The sequence below is a fragment of the Rhinoraja longicauda genome, unplaced genomic scaffold, assembly GCF_053455715.1.
Source record: "Rhinoraja longicauda isolate Sanriku21f unplaced genomic scaffold, sRhiLon1.1 Scf000059, whole genome shotgun sequence".
Lineage (NCBI taxonomy): Eukaryota > Metazoa > Chordata > Chondrichthyes > Rajiformes > Arhynchobatidae > Rhinoraja > Rhinoraja longicauda.
In genome coordinates this window covers 24,637-47,500 of record NW_027601277.1, presented here as the reverse complement: position 1 = coordinate 47,500, position 22,864 = coordinate 24,637, and the positions used below count along the sequence as shown (strand labels likewise).

The 22,864-nt window shown below is 47.4% G+C and overlaps 1 protein-coding gene across 5 annotated transcripts in view; it reads right to left on the bottom strand.

Moving 5' to 3' along the window:
* LOC144612543 (liprin-beta-2-like) overlaps positions 1-22,864 on the bottom strand; it is a 66,355-nt gene that overhangs the window by 28,003 nt on the left and 15,488 nt on the right. For 3 of the 5 annotated variants that reach the window (XM_078432115.1, XM_078432117.1, XM_078432119.1), the window contains exons 4-10: positions 17,521-17,613; positions 12,608-12,719; positions 9,588-9,620; positions 7,550-7,611; positions 6,889-6,964; positions 4,238-4,344; positions 2,592-2,656 (exon numbers count right to left, since the gene is read on the bottom strand). In XM_078432115.1, coding sequence (XP_078288241.1) covers positions 2,592-2,656; positions 4,238-4,344; positions 6,889-6,964; positions 7,550-7,611; positions 9,588-9,620; positions 12,608-12,719; positions 17,521-17,613 — 548 coding nt within the window. The remainder of the gene's footprint in view (positions 1-2,591; positions 2,657-4,237; positions 4,345-6,888; positions 6,965-7,549; positions 7,612-9,587; positions 9,621-12,607; positions 12,720-17,520; positions 17,614-22,864) is intronic. The other 2 variants (XM_078432118.1, XM_078432120.1) reach the window with 2 other exon arrangements.

Here is a 22,864-nt window from a genome sequence, read left to right as displayed (position 1 = left end):
AAACCGGAGCACCCGGTGAAAACCCGCATGGTCACGGGGAAAACGTACAAACTCCGTGCAGACAGCACCTGTAGCCGGGTCTAAGGCAGCAGCTCTACCGCTGTGCCACAAGTACAATCAAGCTGTACACAAAGTGCAAGATGTACACAAAGGGAAAATACCAGAGAGCAGGATGTAGTTTTGCAGCTTTGTAGCATTAGTTACAAATAAAAAGTCCAATAGCCGCAATGCGGTTGGTTGGAAGATCAGGACTACACCTGAAACAAATGCTGTCATCCAAGCAGCAGGAAAGAGGAACCAGTTCAGGTTTCCGGTCAGAGACCCTGTCTCAGAACTGGGGCAAGAGTGGAAGGGTTAGCAGTGTTGAAAGAGGAGCGGGGGGAAGGAATGACGTAAAGGACAAAGGACTCCATGGGTAAAGACAGATCACGTGACCTGAAGCAGGATACTGACTGAGTGAGCGAAGGGTCTTTGGAGGAGCAAAGTCTTATCTCTGTTTGGGCACTTTGCAATCCTCTGGGATGAACAGTGAATTATCTAACTTCTCATTGTTTTCCATTATCTTGCTTACATCCTCTTCTCATAGAATGAAGAACAGTACAGCACTGAAACAGGCCCTTTGGCCCATAATATTTGGGCTGAACATGATGCCAAATTAAAGTAACCCCTTCTACCTGCACATGATCAATAACTCTACTCATATTTTTTATAAACTCTATCAGGTTTCCTCTCAGTTTTCAATACTTCAGTGAAAACAATTCACATTAGTCTAATCTCTCTTAAAAGCTAATACCCTCTAATCCAAATATGCAGGAAGGAACTGCAGATGCTGGTTTATACCAAAGATACACACAAAGTGCTGGAGCAACTCAGCGGTCAGGCAGCATCTCTGGAGAACAAGGACATCCAGAAATTGACCCGCTGAGTTGTTCTAGTACTTTGTCCCTTTCACCCTCTAATCCAAGCCTCTTTTGCACCCTATGCCAAGCCTCCACTTCTTGCCTGGAATGGGGTGACCAGAACTTCACCCAATTTTTCAAATGCGTCCTAACGAAAGTCCTATAAAACCGCAACACGACTTCCTAACTCTTAAACTCAAAGCCCTGACCCACGAAGGCAAGCATGCCAACGTCTTCTTCAACACTCTATCTACTTTTGTTCTCACCCTACTCTGAAAGTCATCACTGATGGTCAACACATTTGCTCCTTATCTCCTCATCTGTCTATGATGTTTTCTTTCACATGTCAGTTTGGACAAGTAAATGGATAGGAAAGGTTTCGAGAGATATTGGCCAAACATGGACAGGTGGGATTAGCATAGATGGTGCATCTTTGTCAACATGGATAGGTTGGGCTGAAGGGCCTGTATCCGTGCTGTATGACTCTATGATCACTCCTGCCTCTAGCTCTGTTTTGAACACTGACACCCCTCCACTGCCCCCAAGTCTGTCAGGCTCACTCACCCAGATTCCTTTTTGCAAATGCGGGTTGATTGGCTGGGTTCTTCCAGGTTTTGGATTCCGTCATCTGCAGTTTCACATTTCCCAATCTATACTAATGTCAATTGCCAGTCATAGAGTGATACAGTGTGGAAACAGCCCTTCGGCCCAACTCACCCACAACGCCAACAATGTCCCAGCTACACTAGTCCCACTTGCCTGTGCTTGGCCCACATCCCTCCAAACCTGTCCTATCCATATACCTGTCTGTTTCTTAAAAAATGGGATAGTCCCAGCCTCAACCACCTCCTCTGACAGCTTGTTCCATACACCCACCACCCTTTGTATGAGAAAGGTACCTCTCAGATTCCTATGAAATCTTTTCCCCTTCTCCTTGAGCCTATGTCCTCTGGTCCTCGATTCCCCTACTCTGGGGAAAAGGCTCTGTGCATCTATCTGATCTATTCCTCTCATGATTTTGTACACCTCTATAAGATCACCCCTCATCCTCTTGCGCTCCAAAAATAGCTTACTTTTAAAAACGGTTTTGGCAAAGTGAAAAACGCGGAAATCATGCAAAAAACACGGAGAATGGATTTTAAAAACGTGAAAATCCGCGGAAACGCGGAAAATTCACATACCTGAATCATTGATGTAGATGACAAACAGTAACAGGCCCAGCAACGAACCCTGAGGCACACCACTAGTCACAAGTCCTCTTTAAAACCCCAGCCTCACGCACACCTATGCCTTCTTGTTTTTAATACCCCTATCATGGGAAAATGTCTACCTCTCAAGATCTTATATTATTAGTCATGGAGCCATTGAGTCAGAGTCATACCGCATGGAACAGGACCTTCAGCCTATCTTTCCCACGCTGACCAACATGCCCCATCTACACTAGCCCCAACTGCCTGTGTTATTCTATCAGGTCGCCCTTCACCTGATCAGTTTAAAGGACAGGTTTTGACCCGAAATGTCATCTGTTCATGCCGCTCCACAGATGCTGCCTGACCTGCAGGGTTCCTCCAGCACTGTCTTTTGGCTCAAGATTCCAACGTCTGCAGTACCTTGTTTCTCCATTCAAACGCGCCCGAGGAGATACAACAGCCTCTGCCCCAACCTCTCACCCAGGGTTGAGTTTCTCTTTACCTCATTTCGATCTCAACAGGAGGTGGAACCAATTCCACCAATGACGAGGGGACTCTGGGTGACATCTGTATCGAAACAAGAAGAAATTCAAAAAGAAATGTTTAGCAAAAACCACAACCTTGCAAGGGCATGTTGTACCTCATGGTCCAGTATCTGTTATACCGTTGTTATGACTCTGGAATGACCACAGGTACACATATTTAGGGGTTTGAAGCCGAGCATAAATCCAGGCTCTTTATTTCACGGCCACCTGGAACTAGAGTGCCCTGCCCATATTACGTCATTCCCACATATACATGTTGCTACGCGGGCAAACAAAGTAGTCCTTGTGATATAACAAAATAGTCCTTGCAATACCACAACAGGGCAGGGCTCCTCCTTCCATGATCTCAAACTGCACCTGAGCCAGGCGAAATACAGTCACTGAAGTTTAGGTTAGTTTAGAGATACAGTGCAGAAACAGGCCCTTCAGCCCACCGAGTCCGCATCGACCAGTGATCCCGTTTTAACACTACCTTACGCACACTAGGGACAATTTTACATTTATACCAAGTCAATTAACCTACAAACCAGCACGACTTTGAAGTGTGGAAGGAAACCGAAGATCTCTGAGAAAACCCACGCAGGTCACCGGGACAGCGTACAAACTCCGTACAGACAGCACCCGTAGTCAGGATGGAACCCGGGTCTCTGGCACTGTAAGGCGCACAAACTCCGTACAGACAGCACCCATAGTCAGGATGGAACCCGGGTCTCTGGCGCTGTAAGGCGTACAAACTCCGTACAGACAGCACCCGTAGTCAGGATGGAACCCGGGTCTCTGGCGCTGTAAGGCTGCAACTCTACCGCTGCGCCACTGTGAAGTGAGGCAAGGAAAACGGTGACCATGATGTGCACAACATGACAATCACTGGATCAAGCCCATTCCCTGGTCGTTGGGCAACCAGGCAACTTCCATCTCGTCCATCCAAACCAAAGTACCCTATCCAAGCTGGTCTCATTTTCCTGCCATTGATCCATACCACTCCAAACCTTTCCTACCCACGTTCCTGCCCAAATGTCTTTTAAATGCTGTTATCGTACCTGCCTCAACTATTTGCCCAGTTTGACCCATGGGCTCTTTGCATCCACCTGATTATATCTCATCTGCTGTTGGGCTTCACTTCCTTCGGAAAATACGTTTCTCTGAGAGTACAGCACTTTCAGTTCTGCACAGATTTGTCCTGTGCTCAAATTTCTGGAGTTCTAGAGAGATACGGCACAGAAACTGGCCCTTTGGCCCACCCAGTCGGTACTGGCCCTTTGGCCCACCCAGTCGGTACCGACCATCAACCACCCATTCACATTCATCCATCTTTATCTACTCACCCCCCATTCCCATCAACTCCCCTCAGGATTTTATCGCATCCCCATAAACCAAGGTTTCTTTTTGTCTTTACAGTGGTTAATCAACTAATCGACCCACATGGTTTTGCGATAGGGGAGGGGTCACAGACTCAACATGCAAACTGGACACAGACAGCTCAAGAGATTACATCTCTGCAAAGCCGTCATGGGTAAACAAGGATCCTGCCCTCTGTGCCCCACCAATGTACACAGAACGAAAGTTGAAGGTACACGTTAGAAGACAACTGAAAGGACATTACCTCTGGTTTCGTTTCTTCAGCGTACCCCATTAGGGTGGGGGTTGCCGTCATTGAACAGACGCTCAGCTCCTCTTCACTGTTCTCCAGGTGTCCTTGTTCTGAAGATCCTTCGGTAAAACATTGGGAGCAAGTTTACCACATGTGTAGTGACAAGATATAGAGTTGCACAGCACAGAAACGTGTGCCGAGCATAAGGCCGAGATAAACTAATCTCCTCTGCCTGCACGGGGTCCGTACCCCACCATTTCTTGTATATCCATGCGCCCACATCCAGTGGCGCAGCGGTAGAGTTGCTGCCTAACAGCACCAGAGACCTAGGAATTTAGAAGGATGAGGGGGGATCTTATTGAAACATATAAGATAATTAGGGGATTGGACACATTAGAGGCAGATAACATGTTCCCAATGTTGGGGGAGTCCAGAACAAGGGGCCACAGTTTGAGAATAAGGGGTAGGCCATTTAGAACGGAGATGAGGAAGAACTTTTTCAGTCAGAGGGTGGTGAAGGTGTGGAATTCTCTGCCTCAGAAGGCAGTGGAGGCCAGTTCGTTGGATGCTTTCAAGAGAGAGCTGGATAGAGCTCTTAAGGATAGCGGAGTGAGGGGGTATGGGGAGAAGGCAGGAACGGGGTACTGATTGATAGTGATCAGCCATGATCGCATTGAATGGCGGTGCTGGCTCGAAGGGCTGAATGGCCTACTCCTGCACCTATTGTCTATTGTCTATTGTCTATTGTCTGATCCTGACTACGAGTGATGTGCGTGGGTATTCTCCGGGTGCAGGTTTGTAGGTTGATTGGCTTCGGTAAAATTGTAAATTGTCCCAAGTATGTAGGATAGTGTTGATGTGCAGAGATTGCAAGTCAGCACAGACTCAGTGGGCCGAAGGGCACTGTATCTCTATATTACACTAACATGCGAAATCTTGAAACCATGTTACACCAGATACAGGAACGGCTTGTCCTCACTGTTATCAGACTACTGAACAGCCCTCCCATAAGCTAGAACTTCAGTCCTGATCTTCCAATCTACTTCATTGTTGACCTTGCACTTTTTATTTAAATGCCTCTTAAACACCACTATCGTATCAGCCTCCAACGCTGCCCCTGGGAGCATGTTCCTAGCACCCACCACCCTCTGTGGAAAAAAACTTACTTTGTACATCTCCTTTAAATTTTGCTCCTCTCGCCCTTTTGCCCATCATGCCCACTCTGTCATTTTTGGCCCATCCACTCTAATCCAATTTGCCCACATTGGGGTCCATATACTTCAATGCCTTTCCATTTAAATATGCACCTAAATGCCACTTAAACAGTGGTGTTGTATCCGATTCCACCACCTCCTCTGGCAGCACGTAACAGATATCAACTACTCTGTATAAAAATAACCCGCCCCTCAGATCCCCTTCAAACCCTTCCTCTCACAAGCCTCGCCCTCTTGATTTTGATACTCCTTTCATGGGAAAATGATTTTGATTGTCCCCCCTTTCTAAACCTCTCATGATTTTATATTACCCCACCATTCTTGGCAGCAGTAACAAGCTAGTCCAACATTACTTGAGGAGACTGTGTCAGTTATTCGTGTAGGAAGGAAATGCAGTTGCTGGTTTAAACTGAAGATAGGCAAAAAAAGCTGGAGTAACTCAGCGGGACAGGCAGCATCTCTGGAGAGAAGGAATGGGTGACGTTTCGGGTTGAGACCCTTCAGAGTCAGTTATTCGACTCTCCTGGGAGATCATCACAAACACTGGTGACGCATAAACCTTGGATAAAATCAAAGTGCTGCAGATGCTGGTTAATACCAAAGAGAAACACAAAGTTGGGGTTGGGGGTGGGGGTGGGGGCGGGGGGTTGATGAGCTGGGGGCGAGAGGCTAGTCCTGGTCCCCCCACCCCCTACTTTCCGTCTGAAGGAGGGCCCTGACCCAAAACATCTCCTACCTTTTTCCTCCAGAGGTGCTGCCTGACTCACTGAGATCTCCAGCACTTTGTGTCCATCTGGTGATGCATCACTTGTTACTTGCAAATTCCCAGATGTTGCTTCCAAATTCCCAGATGTGGTCATAGAGTCATAGAGGGTGGAAACAGGTCCTTCGGCCCAATTTACCCACACCGGCCAACATGTCCCAGCTACACTAGTCCCATCTGCCTGCGCTTGGTCCATATCCCTCCAAACCAAATGTGGTCAGAACATACAAAACCTTCAAAGCGCGCATCACCAGATTTAGGAATAGGTTCATACCCGCTGTATCCGATAAGCTATTCCCGACTGGGCGCTTATTCCCGACTGGGCGCTTCCGCATCGTGACTTCCTCGAACCTGCCATCGCCACTGAGGCTTTCAGTGACCAGTCTGTGCCCAAAAGAGTCAATGGTGGACGCCAGGCGGCATGATCACCAGCTTCTGCAATATCCCACCCAGAGAGTCAGGCAGTGTGGAAGCAGGCTGTTCAACTCATCCACGCTAACCAAGATGCCATCCTGAGCTAGTCCCATTCAGTGCAAGATAAAGCCAGTCGTCCGATCAAAGAGAGTGCCAGGGTCTTCATGCCCACCAACATCCTTTATGACCTGGTGTAACCCTGATGGGGAAGAGTGACCTTGGAGGCCTGTTGGTCGGGGTGGGCTGGGAGGTGACAGAGTGACCTTCCTTACCTTGGACAATCAGCATCACCTGCTTCATCATTCTGCACTGGGCCAGCAGGCGACTCAATTCCTCAATCCTCAGATCCTGGCCAAAGAAGAACCTTTTTTAAAAACGGTTGACCACTCTCGCCACGAAAGACGTACATTTTTTAAACTCCTTCCACAGCTTTGCACTCTAGACTCTTTGCAATGATGTGCGATGGCAGGCTGAGTGCTGGTTTAGGGAGGAGAGTTCTGGCCCAGTTTTGCACAGCAAGAGCTCGCCAATGGCAAGCAAACCAGGATTTTTTCTTTGTAAATAAAGAAGGGAGGCAAGAAGGTGGATAGAAATTCTTCTGTGTCTATGAATCTGCTACATCCACCTAAGAGGGCAAAGGAGGCCTCGGCTGCAGGTCTCGGCACTGAAGATACTGGCTCCAATCTGTGTACCATTAGCCAGGGATCCACAGGCAACAGAGGCTCCCCCTCACCCACGACCTGAAGCTGCCACAATGGCAGTAGCGGGAACGCAGCGAGCCGTGGACGGCGAGTGGTGGAGTGGGGGAGTGGTGGAGTGGGGGAGCGGGGGAGTGTGGGCGGGGGGGAGTGGGGGCGGGCTGCGGGTGCGGACTGGAAGCAAGAGGGGAGGGTAAGATGAGCTGGGGAGATATTTCCGGACATTATCCCTTACCTTCTCTTCATTGGAAGCCAGAAGGGAGTCCAGTCCAACCTTTAGCTTCTGCACCTCTTGGTCTGTAACAGAGATGGTGCCATTACCAACAAGCTGCTTTGTGCACCTCACCATCACATAGAGTCCTACAGCATGGAAACTTACACAATCGTAGGGCTGCTACGGCCCCATAGTGGCCATAGGGCTGCTACGGCCCCATAAGGCTACTACGGCCCTATTCACATAGAAAATCAAGAGGGGGGATAGATAGGGTGAATGTACACTGTTTTTCTCCAGGGTAAGGGAATCAAGAACTAGATGCCTTAGGTTTAAGCTGAAGTGAAAGATTGGAAAATAAACTGAGGGGCAACTTTTTCCACACAGAGGTTGGTGGCACCGACTATTCGATAGAGGTTGGCAGCATTGAGTCGTTTGGCCACTCTAAACTACGAACTGCTTTGGTTACACTAGGGACCGGCTTTGTTTTGTTTTTGCATTATATTGGGCTTTACAATTATTCAGCTTTTTAGTGTTTGTGTATAATATTATATATTAAATACAGTGTTTATAAACCCGTTGTGCTACTGCAAGTAAGAATTTCATTGTTCCAGTTCAGTACATATGACAATAAAACACTCTTGACTCTTATTGAAACATACAAGATTATTAAGGAGTTGGACATGTTAGAGGCAGGAAACATGTTCCCAATGTTGGGGGAGTCCAGAACCAGGGGTCGCAGTTTAAGAATAAGGGGTAGGCCATTTATAACGGAGATGAGGAAAAACCTTTTGACCCCGGGAGTTGTAAATCTGTGAAATTCTCTGCCACAGAAGGCAGTGGAGGCTGATTCTCTGGATGCTTTCAAGAGAGAGTTAGATAGAGCTCTTAAAGATAGCAGAGTCAGGGGGTATGGGGAGAAGGCAGGAACAGGGTATTGATTGTGGATGATCAGCCATGATCATAATGAATGGCAGTGCTGGCTCGAAGGGCCGAATGGCCTCCTCCTGCACCTATTGTCTATTGACTTTCTTGTAAATGGAATGAGCTGCCAGGGGAAGCAGCTGAGGCAGGAACAATAACAACATTTCAATGACGTTTGGACACGTACATGGATAAGAATAGTTTAGAGTGATATGGGCCAAATGTGGGCAAATGGGGACTGGCTTCGACAGGGCATCTTGGGTGACATGCATGAGATGGGCTGAAGGCTGTCTGACTCTATCACACCGAGTGAGTCCCTCGTGAGGGTGCAGGAAATGGAAAAGAATCACCTCTGAAAATGTTGATGGCATGAACAAAGCAAGTCTCACAATTTAAGTACGCCCAATAAATTTGCATTGCAAAATTGGTCCAATTTTCCTACTTGCTGCACCAAGGATAATTGTTTCATGCGGCGAGCAAGACCAATGCATTTGGTACTGGGCACCACAGTTGTGCATTCAACAGTGCGGCTGTGTCACAGTTCCAGTGACCTGGGTTCGATCCTGACCTCCGACGCTCTCCCTGTGACCCTTGGTTTCCCCTGGGCTCTCCGGTTTCCTCCTACACCCCAAATAATTAGAGGCAGCACAGTGGCACAGCGATAGAGCTGCAGCTTCACAGCGCCAGAGACCCGGGTTCCATCCTGACTATGGGTGTTGTCTGTGCGGAGTTTGTACATTCTCCCTGTGACTGTGTGGGTTTCCCCGGGCGCTCCGGTTTCCACCCACATTCCAAAGACGTGCAGGTTTGTAGGTTAATTGGCTCGTGTAAGTTGCCTGAAGAGTGAAGGACCTGGAACTAGTATACAAGTGATCGAAGTTCGGTGTGGACTCAGGGGGCCAAAGGGCCTGTTCCCACACTGTATCTCTAAACTAAATACAACTCCTCTCCTGAATCTCTTGCCTGTTCTGGCCCCATCCATTTCCCTCACCTCTTTCGACCAGCCTTCACATCCCACACTCCTGACCCCACCCTCTGTATAACATGCCCTGCCTGTCCCACTCACTATATCACTTCTCCCATCTCTCTCATCCCAACTCCCACCACTTCACCCAGCAAAGAGAAGATAAGAGCTTACGTTTGTCTTTGAGCTTCTTCCTGTACACGTCCTCTGTGACGCCCCGGGGAAGAGTGCAGGCAGGAGGAGATCGCAGGGGCACAAGGCAAAGATTAGTCATTGACACCACAATCAGGGCATATTACAATGTGGCGGGGAGGAATGTGCTCTTTTGGGAGGGTACTTGGAACCTCAACACCCTGCCCAAAAATCTTCCCCCGAAAGACCACCCCCTGCAATCCTCATCTCTTCATCCTCTTTGCAGGATCATTCCAAGGCACCGAAAACCAATTGCTTCATTTTGGTCTTTGAGCTCCATCAACTGTAGAATCTGCCATTTTGTGACCTATTCATTACCAACTGGAAGAAGCTAACTGCTCCTGGGAGTCAGATTACTTGGAGTATTTAAGGAGGAAGGAGATAGATTTTTGATAGATCAGGGGATTGAGGAAGATGGGAAGCTGCCGTAGAAGAGATGAGGTCTAGGATAGTCCACCATGGGGAGTTGAAAGGCAGGGAAGGCTTGGTGGGATGTGGAGGATTTGGAAAGTGTGCAGAGGTTTACCAGAATGTTACCTGCATTAGTGGGCATTAGTTGTGAGAGGAGGTTGGACAAATGCCAATTATTTCCCTGGAATGCCAGAGGTGGCGGGGGACCGGCTCTGCTGAGTGAACATGTTCAGGTCTCAGATGAACCAGGATGCCATCAGATGCCAAGCTGCAATATTTCTTCAGAAGTAAATCCTCTCCGTTAGTTGGAGTTACAGGGAGAGGTTGGGTGGGCACGGACTTGTTTTCTTTGGCGTGTAGGTGGCTGAGGGATGACCTTAGAGGTGTACAAGATTATGAGGAGCATGGATAAAGTGCATGCTTACAGTGGTTTTCCCAGGGTAGAGGATTCTAAAACTAGTGGGCTTATGTTTATGGGAGGGGTAGGATTTAAGAATATGCTATAAAAAGCTCTAGGAACAGAACATGCATAGATGTCGTTTCTTTAGTATGGAAGTGACTGGAGGCATCGCAGGGAATGAGGGTGGGAGGAAATGCTGACTTTGGTTTCCAGCAGCCTCCTCTATTGTGCATCTGCTCACCTTTTTATATGGGTAACGCTGGGATGAGTGACGTTTAGTTTTTACTTCAGAGATATAGCGCGGAAACTGGCCCTTCGGCCCACCCTGTCCTCCCCACGACCAGCAAGCACACTAGCACTATCCTGCAACTAGGCCCAGTCCAGCAATCACCCCGTAAACAGGCACTATCCTGCACACTAGGCCCGGCCCAGCGATCACCCCGCACACCAGTACTATCCTGCACACTAGGCCCAGCGATCACCCTGTACTCCAGCACTATCCTACACACTAGGCCCAGCCCAGCGATCACACCGCACACTAGGACTATCCTGCACACTAGGCCCAGCAATCACGCCGCACACTAGGACTATCCTGCACACTAGGCCCAGCAATCACCCTGTACTCCAGCACTATCCTGCACACTAGGCCCAGCGATCACCCAGTATTCCAGCACTATCCTGCACACTAGGGATAATTTATAATTTTACCAAAGTCAATTAACCCACAAACTTATATGTTTTTGGAGAGGAAACCGGAACACCCGGAGAAAACCCACGCGGTCACAGGGAGAAGGTAGAAACATCATGCAGACAGTACCCATTGTCAGGATCAAACCCAAGTGTCTGGTGCTGTAAGGCAGCAACTTTACCGCTGTGCCATCGTGCCGCCCAAAAGTGGGTGTCAAAGATTACAGAGAGACGGCAGGTGGATGGGGTTGAGAGGGGAAAAATGGATCAGTCATTGTCAACAGCAGAGCGGACTCGATGGGCCGAATGGCCTCATTCTGCCCCTTTGCCTTATGGTCTGAACAACCACTGGCTGGGGATTACCTGGGACAGCAGGAGATGGACCAAAAAGCTACCTGAAGTTCCTAGTGCAATACACAGCTCAGAATTCAAAGTAGTCTACATTCCCGAGACAGAAATCAAAACCGCAGGCCACACTAAACATAATGAGCTACACAATGGAGTCATTGTCTACTTGTGCCAAAAGAACATCTGGCTTTTTACAAGGATTCATATTGACCTGTTGCCCTAGAACTTACTATAACAAATGTGTTTGTGAAAGGCAAATGATTTCTACTGGTTGAGAAATTTCGCTACAATCTGGTCAGGTTGTTTAATTAATGGATTTTATGCTGAATATTATTCAGGTTCTAACAGGGGTGCTTACTTAAAGGCTTTTGTAGGGAATGGAGGGATATGGGCCATGTGCAGGCAGATGAGATTAGTTTATCTTGGCATGATGTTTGGCACAGTTATCATGGGCTGCTGGGCCTGTTTCTGCGCTGTCCGTTTCTATGTTTTATGTTCCAAATCCATTTAAGTGTCTCGTTGGGTGAATGGGTGTCCAATGGTCATTGAGGATTCTGTGGGCCGAAGGGCCTGTTTCAGTGTTGTATCTTTCAATCAATTAATTCCCTTAACATCCATGAATACTTGTTGTAGGAAGGAACTGCAGATGCTGGTTTAAACCGAAGATAGACACAAAATGCTGGAGTAACTCAGTGGGACAGGCAGCATCTCTGCATATAAGGCATGGGTGATGTTTTGGGTCGAGACCCTTCTCAGTCTGCAGAAGGGTTTCCACCCAAAACGTCCTGCAGAGATGCTGCCTGTCCCACTGAGTTACTCCAACATTGTGCGTCTATCCATGAATACTGTTCAGTTACTGCAGAGAATGCTGGAGGCAGTCAGTATATCAAGTGCCCCCTGTGGGGGGAGAGAGGTAGTGCTGGCATTTCAATCCTGTGGCTTTCACCAGAACTGGTCTCTCCCTCCACAGCTACTGCCTGACGTGCTGAGCATTTCCAGCATAGCAGAGTAACTTGAGTTGTACAAAACTTGTTGAATTACTACTATTTTCACCCAGCCCCTCTGGAAATACACAGCTATCGGGGCAGAATAGGCTATTGCTGCTACTGTAGCGTAGGTTCTTATAACTCAGATAGGCTGTGAGGACCATTCCTACCTCGGTCTGACCCATCACTCTGCACAGAAGCTCTAGAAGATAGTTGGCTCTGTAGCCGCTCAATTTCCATATCTTTTATGCCGAGCTGTTCCTGAAGATTTTGGATTTCAGCCTGGATGGGAGAAGAAATTTCAAAACATTAACCAGATCAATAACTTCCAAGGGTCCAAAATTTGTAATCTTGGATCAGGGCAATTTATAAAACTGAGAAATTATAACTTTAATCAGCCTGTTTGTCAAGTTTAGTTCAGTTTAGAGATACAGCGTGGAAACAGGCCCCTTGGCAAATGGAGTCCGTGACTGATGGGCAATCATTCACACACTCACTCTATCCCACACAATACAATATATCTTTATTGTCATTGTACAGGGGTACAACGAGATTGGGAATCAAGTCTACTCCGCCATTCAATCATGGCTGATCTATCTCTCCCTCCCAACCCCATTCTCTTGCCAAATCTCCATAACCTCTGACACCCGTAACCTACAATTAACCTGCACATCTTTAGGGTGTGGGGGGAAACAGAAGCACCCGGAGAAAACCCACGCGGTCACAGGGAGAATGTACAAACATCAGTCGTCGGGATTGAACCCAGGTCTCTGGTGCTGTACGGCAGCAACACTACTGCTGTGCCTGTGTGCTGCCCTAACGTTTATTGTCATATGCACAATTCTGGTGAGATACTGATATTATCAACATTTTTCTCACAGCAGCATCACAGGTACATAGACCCAGACAACACACAAAATATAAATTATACATGTGGAAAAACAAGACATTAGCGCTAAAAACACAATTAGAAAACAGATCTATGGTAGTGCAAGTGGTGTTTCATAGTGTTCATAGGATCAAACATACACACTGTAGGAAGGATGTGATGAAGCTCGAGAGGCTGCAGAAAAGATTCACGAGAATGTTGCCTTGAAAGGAAAAGTTTAGATTTGTTTAGAGATACAGCATTGAAACAGGCCCTTCGGCCCACTGAGTCTGTGCGCCAACAATCACCCGGACATTAGTTCTTCACCCGAACAAAACCCACGTGGTCACGGGGAGAACGTAGAAACTCCTAACAGACAACACCTGTAGTCAGGATTGAACCTGGGTGTCCAGCGCTGTAAGGCAGCAGCTCAACCCGCTGCGCCACTGTGCCGCACTTGAGTTATGAGGAGGGACTGGATAGACGGAGACAGTTTGTGAAGGAGGCCGAGGGGTTTAGGTTTATTACTGTCAAGTCAAGTCAAGTCAATTTTATTTGTATAGCACATTTAAAAACAACCCACGTTGACCAAAGTGCTGTACATCTGATTAGGTTCCAATGGAAAAAAAAATTTAAAAATTAATTAAAAAAAAAAAAAAAAGAAACATACAGTGGCACACAAACAGTTCACAGCGCCTCCTTAATGAGCCTCAAACGCTAGGGAGTAGAAATATGTTTTGAGCCTGGACTTAAGGGAGCCGATGGAGGGGGCAGTTCTGATGGGGAGAGGGATGCTGTTCCACAGTCTAGGAGCTGCAACCGCAAAAGCGCGGTCACCCCTGAGTTTAAGCCTAGACCGCGGGATAGTGAGTAGCCCCAAGTCGGCCGACCTGAGGGACCTGGAGTTAGAGAGGGGGGTTAGAAGATTTTTGATGTGGGGGGGGAGTGTCCATTTAGGGCTTTATACGTGAATAGGAGGAGCTTGAAGTTGATTCTGTACCGTACAGGGAGCCAGTGAAGAGAGGCCAGAATCGGGGTGATGTGGTCCCTTTTACGGGTACCCGTCAGGAGTCTCGCTGCGGCGTTTTGGACCAGTTGCAGGCGGGACAGGGAAGATTGGCTGATCCCAGTGTATAGGGAGTTGCAGTAGTCTAGGCGGGAGGAAATGAAAGCGTGAATGATTTTTTCTGTGTCGTCGAATTGGAGGAAAGGTTTGATTTTAGCTATGGTTCGAAGTTGGAAGAAGCTGGCTTTTACCACAGCGTTGACTTGCTTATCAAATTTTAATGCAGAGTCAAATATCATGCCGAGGTTTTTGACATGCGGTTTGACTAGGGAGGATAGACTTCGAAGACTGCCTGTTATCAATTTGATGGAGTCGGGGGGGCCGAATAGGATGACCTCAGACTTGCTCTCATTTAATTGGAGGAAGTTCTGTGCCATCCAACATTTTATGTCCTCAAGGCAGTGTAAGAGACTGTTTAAATTTGACTGGTTGTTGGGTTTCAGGGGGAGGTAAAGCTGAGTGTCATCGGCATAGCAGTGGAAAGAAATGCCGTGCCTTTGAATGATTTGGCCAAGGGGGAGCATGTATAGAGAGAAGAGAATGGGGCCTAGGATGGAGCCTTGTGGAACTCCGCAGGAGAGGCTAGCTGGAGCAGAGGAATAACTGCCTATGTTGATGGCGAAACTCCTATCTTTGAGGTACGAAGCGAACCAGCTCAGGGCAGTGCCATCAATGCCAACCGCGTACCGGAGACGGTCAATAAGGATGGTGTGGTCCACTGTATCGAACGCTGCGCTGAGGTCGAGAAGGAGCAGGATTGCACAGTCGCCGGTGTCGATGGCGAGAAGCAGGTCGTTGTGTACCTTCAACAAGGCAGACTCTGTGCTGTGGTGGGCTCTGAAACCTGACTGGAAACTTTCCAGGATGGTGTTTTGGTGCAGGTAGGGCACTAATTGGTTTAGAATTACCTTTTCAATGACTTTTGTCACATGTTTCACGACACAGTGACAAGCTTTGTTTTGCTATCCAAACAGATCGAATACACTAGATATAAACATCAGTCAATATAAAAGTCAAACTCAAGTACAATCGAGCAAAGGGAAGATACAATGTGCAGATAATAATTCTCAGCATGGTAGTGCATCAGTTCCATAGACAAGGTCTCATATCCACAATGGGATACTGGTGAATCACGCAGTACCCTGGGTTATGGAAGGCTGATAACACAGAGGATGAAGCTGTGCAAGAAGGAACTGCAGATGTTGGTTTAAACTGAAGATAGACACAAAACGCTGCAGTAACTCAGCGGGACAGGCATCATCTCTGGAGAGAAGGAATGGGTGACGTTTCGGGTTGAGATCCTTCTTCAGATCTTCCGTTTGAAGAAGGGTCTCGACGTGAAATGTCACCCATTCCTTCTCTCCAGAGATGCTGCCTGTCCCGCTGAGTTACTGCAGCGTTTTGTGTCTGTCTTCGGATGAAGCTGTTCCCGAGTCTGGTGGTGCACGTTGCTGCACCTTCTGCTGCACTGGAGCAAGGAGAAGAAGAAATGATTGGGCTGGGATGTCTTTCATTTTGCTGGCTGCGTTACTGAGGCAGTAGGAAGTGTTCCTCTGGGAAGTCTGGTGTTTGTAATGGACTGAGCCACATCTACAACTTTCTGACCTTATAGAGCTTTGCAAAATCATGAGGGGGGATAGATATGGTAGATAGTCATAGTCTTTGTCCAAGGTAGGGAAGTCTAAAACTAGCAGGCACAGATGTAAGGTGAGAGGGAAATGATTCAAAGGGAACCTTTGAGAGTAGAATGAACTGCCAGAGAAAGTGGCAGAGATGGGTACAAATACAACATTTGGACAGGGTCATGGATAGGATATGGGTCAAACACAGGCAAATGGGACATGTTTAGACAGCCACTCAATCAGGCTGGATGGCTCCATGGCCTCCACAGGTCTCAGTCACTCTCTCCACCATCTCTTCCGCCTTCACAGGTCACTTAGTCCCCTGATTCCGGTTCATGATCTCCTGAATTGTCACGCTCAATCAGTGGAGGTGGTCTCCACTTGCCTTCAAATTTAGATCTGGAGAGCCTTCCTTGAATTTCCACCCATCCTCTTCCATGAAGATTTTGCTTAAAATTGAGCTCGTTGATCAAGGCGTTAGTCATAGAGCATGGGAATAAGCCCTTCCACCGAACGTCTACACCAACCAAGTTGACTAACCGAGGGTGGTCTCACTCGCCTGTGTCCAGTCGCACTTTCTTTGCTCCTTTTGCCGATATATTTCACAAGGTCATAAGTAATAGGAGCAGAATTAGGCCATTCGGCCTGCCGTCTACTCCGCCATTCCATCATGGCTGATCTATCTCTCCCTCCTAACCCCATTCAACCCTGCCTATTCCCCATAACCCCTGACACCTGTACTAATTAAGAATCTATCTATCTCTGCCTTAAAAATATCTACTGACTTTGCCTCCACAGCTTTCAGTGGCAAAGAATTCCACAGATTCGCCACCCTCTGACTAAAGATGGGCATTTGCTACCACAGCTCATGAAACCATTGTTATAACTTTGTTATAAAATCCATTGTGGTCGCTGAAGTCTTTCTGTGAAGGTAATCTGGCATCTATGGTTTTGTTTGCATGCCGCCCAGTTAAATCATACCATCCAGGAATACATTCAAGCCATACCCAAGTACAAGAGTTAGTGCCAAGAGCACAGAATATAATGTTATAGCTTTCCAGTTGCAAAGAATATGCAGATTTGTTTAAAAAAGTACCACAGTAAGGTATTTTGGGAGATTGGGACTCCACTCTTCCTTGTGAGAGGAGTGTTCAAGAGTCCGATAACAGCAGGGGGAAAGAGGAAAACCCACGCGGTCACGGGGAGAACATACAAACTCCGTACAGACAGCACCCGTAGTTGGGATCGAACCCGGGTCTCCGGCGCTGCAAGAGCTATAAGGCAGCAACTCTCCGCTGCGCCACCATGCCACCCTCTGTGCAATTTCTGCCGGTCTTGGGTAGAGCCCCATGTGATCTCAAACCCACCAAATAATGTTGACTCTTCATTACCCTCTTAAATGGCCCAGGAAGCCCTGCTTCATTCTAGGGCACCGAGGGATGGGCAATAAATGGTGTCTTTGCCCAGCGACAAACAATGTACATCATCAAAACTCCACAAGAAGGGGACGCGACCGTTACTCCCTACCTTTGTAGCATCCAGTTCCTGCTGGTACTCTATCTTTTCAATTTCTAGCTGCTCCACCCTGGGCTTCAGCCTCTGTAATTCACGGAGCAGGTTCTGGAAAGTCAGCGAATGCAAGTGATGTTAAGAACAACGCAACAGGGGTCACTGAGACAGCACGAGTGGGAACACAGGCCGACCTAACGGGCCATTGATGGAGTTGGCTGGAGGTCAGAGACCCAGGATCAATGCGCAGAACTTCCTAGGTTGTAGGAGCGAAACTGGGCCTTTCGGCCCATCAAGTTCAGTTCAGTTTATTGTCATGTGTACCGAGGTACAGTGAAAAGCTTTTGTTGCGTGTGAACCAGCCAGCGGAAAGACAATACACGATTACAATACAGCCATCAACAGTGCACAGATATGTGATAAGGGAAATAACGTTTAGTGCAAGGTAAAGCCAGTAAAGTCCGGTCAACAATAGTCCAAGGGTACCCAGTGAGGTAGTAGTTCAGCACTGCTCTCTGGTTGTGGTAGGATGATTCAGTTGTCTGATACCAGCTGGGAAGAAACTGTCCCTGAATCTGGAGGTGTGCGTTTTCACACTTCTGTACCTTCTGCCTGACAGGAGAGGGGAGAAGAACGAGTGGCCGGGGTGTGACTCATCCAAGTTTGCTCCGCCATTCAATCATGGCTGATCTATCTTTCCTTCTCAATCTCAAGGGGGGAGGAGGGGGAGAGGGGGGAGGAGGGGGAGATGGGGGGGAGGGGGGGAGGGGGGGGATGGGGGAGAGGGGGGAAGGGGAGGGGGAGGGGGAGGAGGGGGAGGGGGGAGGGGGAGGGGGGAGGAGGGGGGAGGGGGAGGGGGGGAGGGGGGAACACAGATAGAAGAGAATACGTGATATGGATGTGCAGGGAAACAGAAAGACAGATATACACAGAGGCAACAAAGGGACACATGCACGATGCCCTGATACAACAATTCAGAAATAATATTTTATTATATTAAACTGTTAAGTTCAGGAAAACTCATGAAAACGTATTCATTAAAGACAGAGGTACTTTTGTTTGAATTGATTGAAAGAGAATGCATGGAAACAGGCCCTTCGGCCCATCGAGTTCACCTGCGCATTAATCATCCGTTCACTAGTACCATTATCTCCCTTTCTCATCCACTCCCCACACACCGGGCTCAATTCTAGAGAGGCCAATTAATCTATAAACCTGCACGTCTTTGGGACTTGGGAGAAAACCAGAGCACCCGGAGAAAACCCACGCGGTCACAGGGAGAACATACAGACAGTGCCCGTTGTCAGATTTGAACCCGGGTCTCCGGCACCATTAGGCAGCAACTCTACCGTTGCGCCCCAGTTACACTGCCATTACTGAAACAGGCCATGAGGCTTCAATTAGAAGTAAAAATAAACTCCCACATCCCCTCAGCAAACCCCCACTCCCCACATCTTGATTATGTGCCTCAGGAAGGTTTTTAAAAACGTGATAGAAACCAGCTTGGAGAACATAAGAGACTTGTCCATTACTAACCCATGGCTTGGACTGAAACACACTGAATCAATTTAATAATTCTGAAACCCTCAGGCCCCTCTCTCTAGTCTAATTAAGTTGCTCTAAGCTTTCAAAGATACAGACAGAACAGCACGCTGGAACGGCAATATCATTTACACGGAAATTGGAACCAGCAGTGGTACTAAAGTTTGAGTCAAGTCACGTTTATTGTTAAATGCACAAGTACAGTGAGGTGCAGGTACAATGAAAATCTTACTTGCAGTAGCATCACAGGCACTGGACTCAGATAACATAGACATAAATTACACATACGTTACACATACATTACACATACGTTACACATACATTACACATACATTACACATACGTTCTGCAAGAGAGCGAAAGAGAAACTGCAAAAATAGGGAAACATTAGGGCGGCCCGGTAGCGCGGCGGTAGAATTACTGCCTTACAGCACCAGATACCCAGGTTCAAACCCGACTACAGGTGCTTGGGATTTCTCCGAGATCTTCGGTTTCTTCCCACACTCCAAAGACGTACAGGTTTGTAGGTTAATTGGCTTGGTATAAATGTAGTTGTCCCTAGTGTGTGTAGGACAAGTGTTAGTGTGTGGGGATCGCTGGTCCGTGCGGATTCAGTGGGCCAAAGAGCCTATTTCTGCGCGATATATCTAAACTAAAATTAATTCAAAACACACTTAGGAAGCAAATGCAGAGTAACGCAAGAGGAGGTCTGCAGTGTTTTATTGTCGAAACATAGAAAATAGGTGCAGGAGGAGGCCATTTGGCCCTTCGAGCCAGCACCGCCATTCATTGTGATCATGGCTGATCATCTACAATCAGTAAGCTGTGCCTGCCTTTGCCCTTGATTCCACTAGCCCCTAGCCCTTGATTCCACTAGCCCCTAGAGCTCTATCTAACTCTCTTTTAAATCCATCCAGTGAATTGGCCTCCACTACCTTCTGTGGCAGAGAATTCCGCAAATTCACATCTCTCTGGGTGAAAGGGTGAAAATGTTTCTTCTCACCTCAGTTTTAAATGGTAGAGTTAGGGTTGTGCGGTCGGTTGTTGGCAAATAACCGTTCCTGAACCTGGTGGTCTGGGACTTCAGACGTCTGTACCTCCTCCCCTAAAGAGAGTTTCTACTTTTGGCAACAAAGGAAACTTCACTAAAGACTCCCCTGACATGTTGTTGCTGACCTTAAGGTTTGAGTTCCCAGGAATATTTGTGCAACCTCCAAAAATCTACCAGGGACCAGTGTGACCTGGCTATGCTAGTACATAGCTCATTCCCATTAGAAAAGTTGTGTTCACAATTCCCCTACTCTGGGCAAAAGACTCTGTGCGTTTACCTGATCTATTCCTCGCATGATTTTGTACACCTCTATAAGATCGCCTGTCATCTTTCAGCGCTCCAAGGAATAGAGTCCTATCCTGCTCAACCTTTCCCTATAGCTCAGGCCCTCGAGTCTTGGCAACATCATTCCTATAACATGGTGTCCAAAACTGAACACAATCTAGTCTGTCACTCTCTCCATTATCTTCCAATCATCCCCCTCATCTCGATCCACCCATCACTTGCTAGGTCTTCACTTCACCCCACTTTTCCAGCTCTCTTCCCCCCTACTGCATCAGTCTGAAGAAGGCTCCCGACACAAAACGTTGTTTATCCATTCCTTCCACAGATGACCTGCTGAGTTACTCCAGCATTTTGTGAATAAATCCTCCAGCACTGTGTTTTACACAGATAGTCCTGCAGGAAAAAGAGTCCTCATCTTAGAAAAGGTGATTGGGCATTGGGCTGAAGGGCCTGTTTCCATGCTGTATGACTCTAGAGGTGTAAAGAAGATTATCAGTCTTAAGAACAGTACCAAGCCAAAAGATCACCTATCCATGTTCTCTAGGGATGCTGCCTGACCCAGTGAGTTGCTCCAGCACTTTGCGTCTTTCTTTGTAAATCAGCATCTGCAGTTTCTTGTGACTCCAGACTATCTAAGTACCTGCTCAGAAAGCTCACGGTGGAACAGCAATGGCAGGAATTTCTGGGCATAATCCGGAAGACGCAGGATCATTTCATTCCAAAGAGGAAGAAAGATTCTAAGGGGAGTAGGAGGCAACCGTGGCTGACAAGGGAAGCTAGGGATGGAATAAAACTAAAAGAAAAGATGTATAACACAGCAAAGAGTAGTGGGAAGCAAGAGGATTGGGAAACTTTCATAGGGCAACAGAAGATGGCAAAACGGGCAATACGGGCTGAAAGATGAAGTACGAGGCCAAGAATATAAAGGACAGTAAAAGCTTCTTTAGATATAAAAAAGTCAAATGTGGGTCCCTTGAAGGAAGACACGGGTGAAATTATTATGGGTAACAAGGAAATGGCAGAAGAGTTTAACAGGAACTTCGGATCTGTCTTCACTAAGGAAGACGCAAACAATCTCCCAGATGTACTAGAGGACCTAGGATCTGGGGGGGTAGAGGAACTGAAAGAAATTTGCATCAGGCGTGAAATAGTATTGGGTAGACTAATGGGACTGAAGGTTGATAAATCCCCTGGGCCTGATGGTCTGCATCCCAGGGTCCTCAGGGAGGTGGCTCTAGAAATAGTGGACGCATTGGTGATCATTTTCCAATGTTCAATAGATTCAGGATCAGTTCCTGGGGATTGGAGGATAGCTAATGTTATCCCACTTTTCGAGAAAGGAGCGAGAGAAAAAACGAGGAATTACAGACCAGTTAGCCTGACCGGTGGTGGGGAAGATGCTGGAGTCAATTATTAAAGAGGTAATAACGGTGCATTTGGATAGCAGTAAAAGGATAAGTCCAAGTCAGCATGGATTTATGAAAGGGAAATCATGCTTGACTAATCTTCTGGAATTTTTTTGAGGATGTGACAAGTAAAATAGATGAAGGGGAGTCAGTAGATGTAGTGTATCTAGACTTTCAGAAAGCCTTTGATAAGGTTCCGCAAGGGAGATTGGTGACTAAAATTAGAGCACATGGTATTGGGGGTAGGGTGTTGACATGGATAGAGAATTGGTTGGCAGACAGGAAGCAAAGGTTAGGAGTAAACGGGTCCTTTTCAGAATGGCAGGCAGTGGGGAGTGGCGAGTGGAGTGCCGCAAGGCTCGGTGTTGGGGCCGCAACTGTTTACCATATAACTGTTTACCATATATGTTAATGATTTGGAAGAGGGAATTAGAAGCAACACTAGCAAGTTTGCGGATGACACAAAGCTGGGTGGCAGTGTAAACTGCGAAGAGGATGTTAGGAGGTTGCAGGGTGACCTGGACAGGTTGAGTGAGTGGGCAGTGAGACCTGGGTGTCCTTGTACACCAGTCACTGAAAGTTGGCGTGCAGGTACAGCAGGCAGTGAAGAAAGCCAATGGCATGTTGGCCTTCATAACGAGAGGATTTCAGTAAAGAGGTTCTTCTGCAGTTGTATAGGGCCCTGGTAAGACCACATCTGGAGTATTGTGTACAGTTTTGGTCTCCTAATTTGAGGAAGGACATCCTTGTAATTGATGCAGTGCAGCGTAGGTTCACGAGATTGATCCCTGGGATGGCGGGACTGTCACATGAGGAAAGATTGAAAAGACTGGGGCTTGTATTCACTGGAGTTTAGAAGGATGAGAGGGGATCTTATAGAAACATATCAAATGATAAAAGGACTGGACAAGCTATGTACAGGAAAAATGTTCCCAATGTTGGGGGAGTCCAGAACCAGGGGCCACAGTCTTAGAATAAAGGGGAGGCCATTTAAAACTGAGGTGAGAAGGAACTTTTTCACCCAGAGAGTTGTGAATATGTGGAATTCTCTGCCACAGAGGGCAGTGGAGGTCAAATC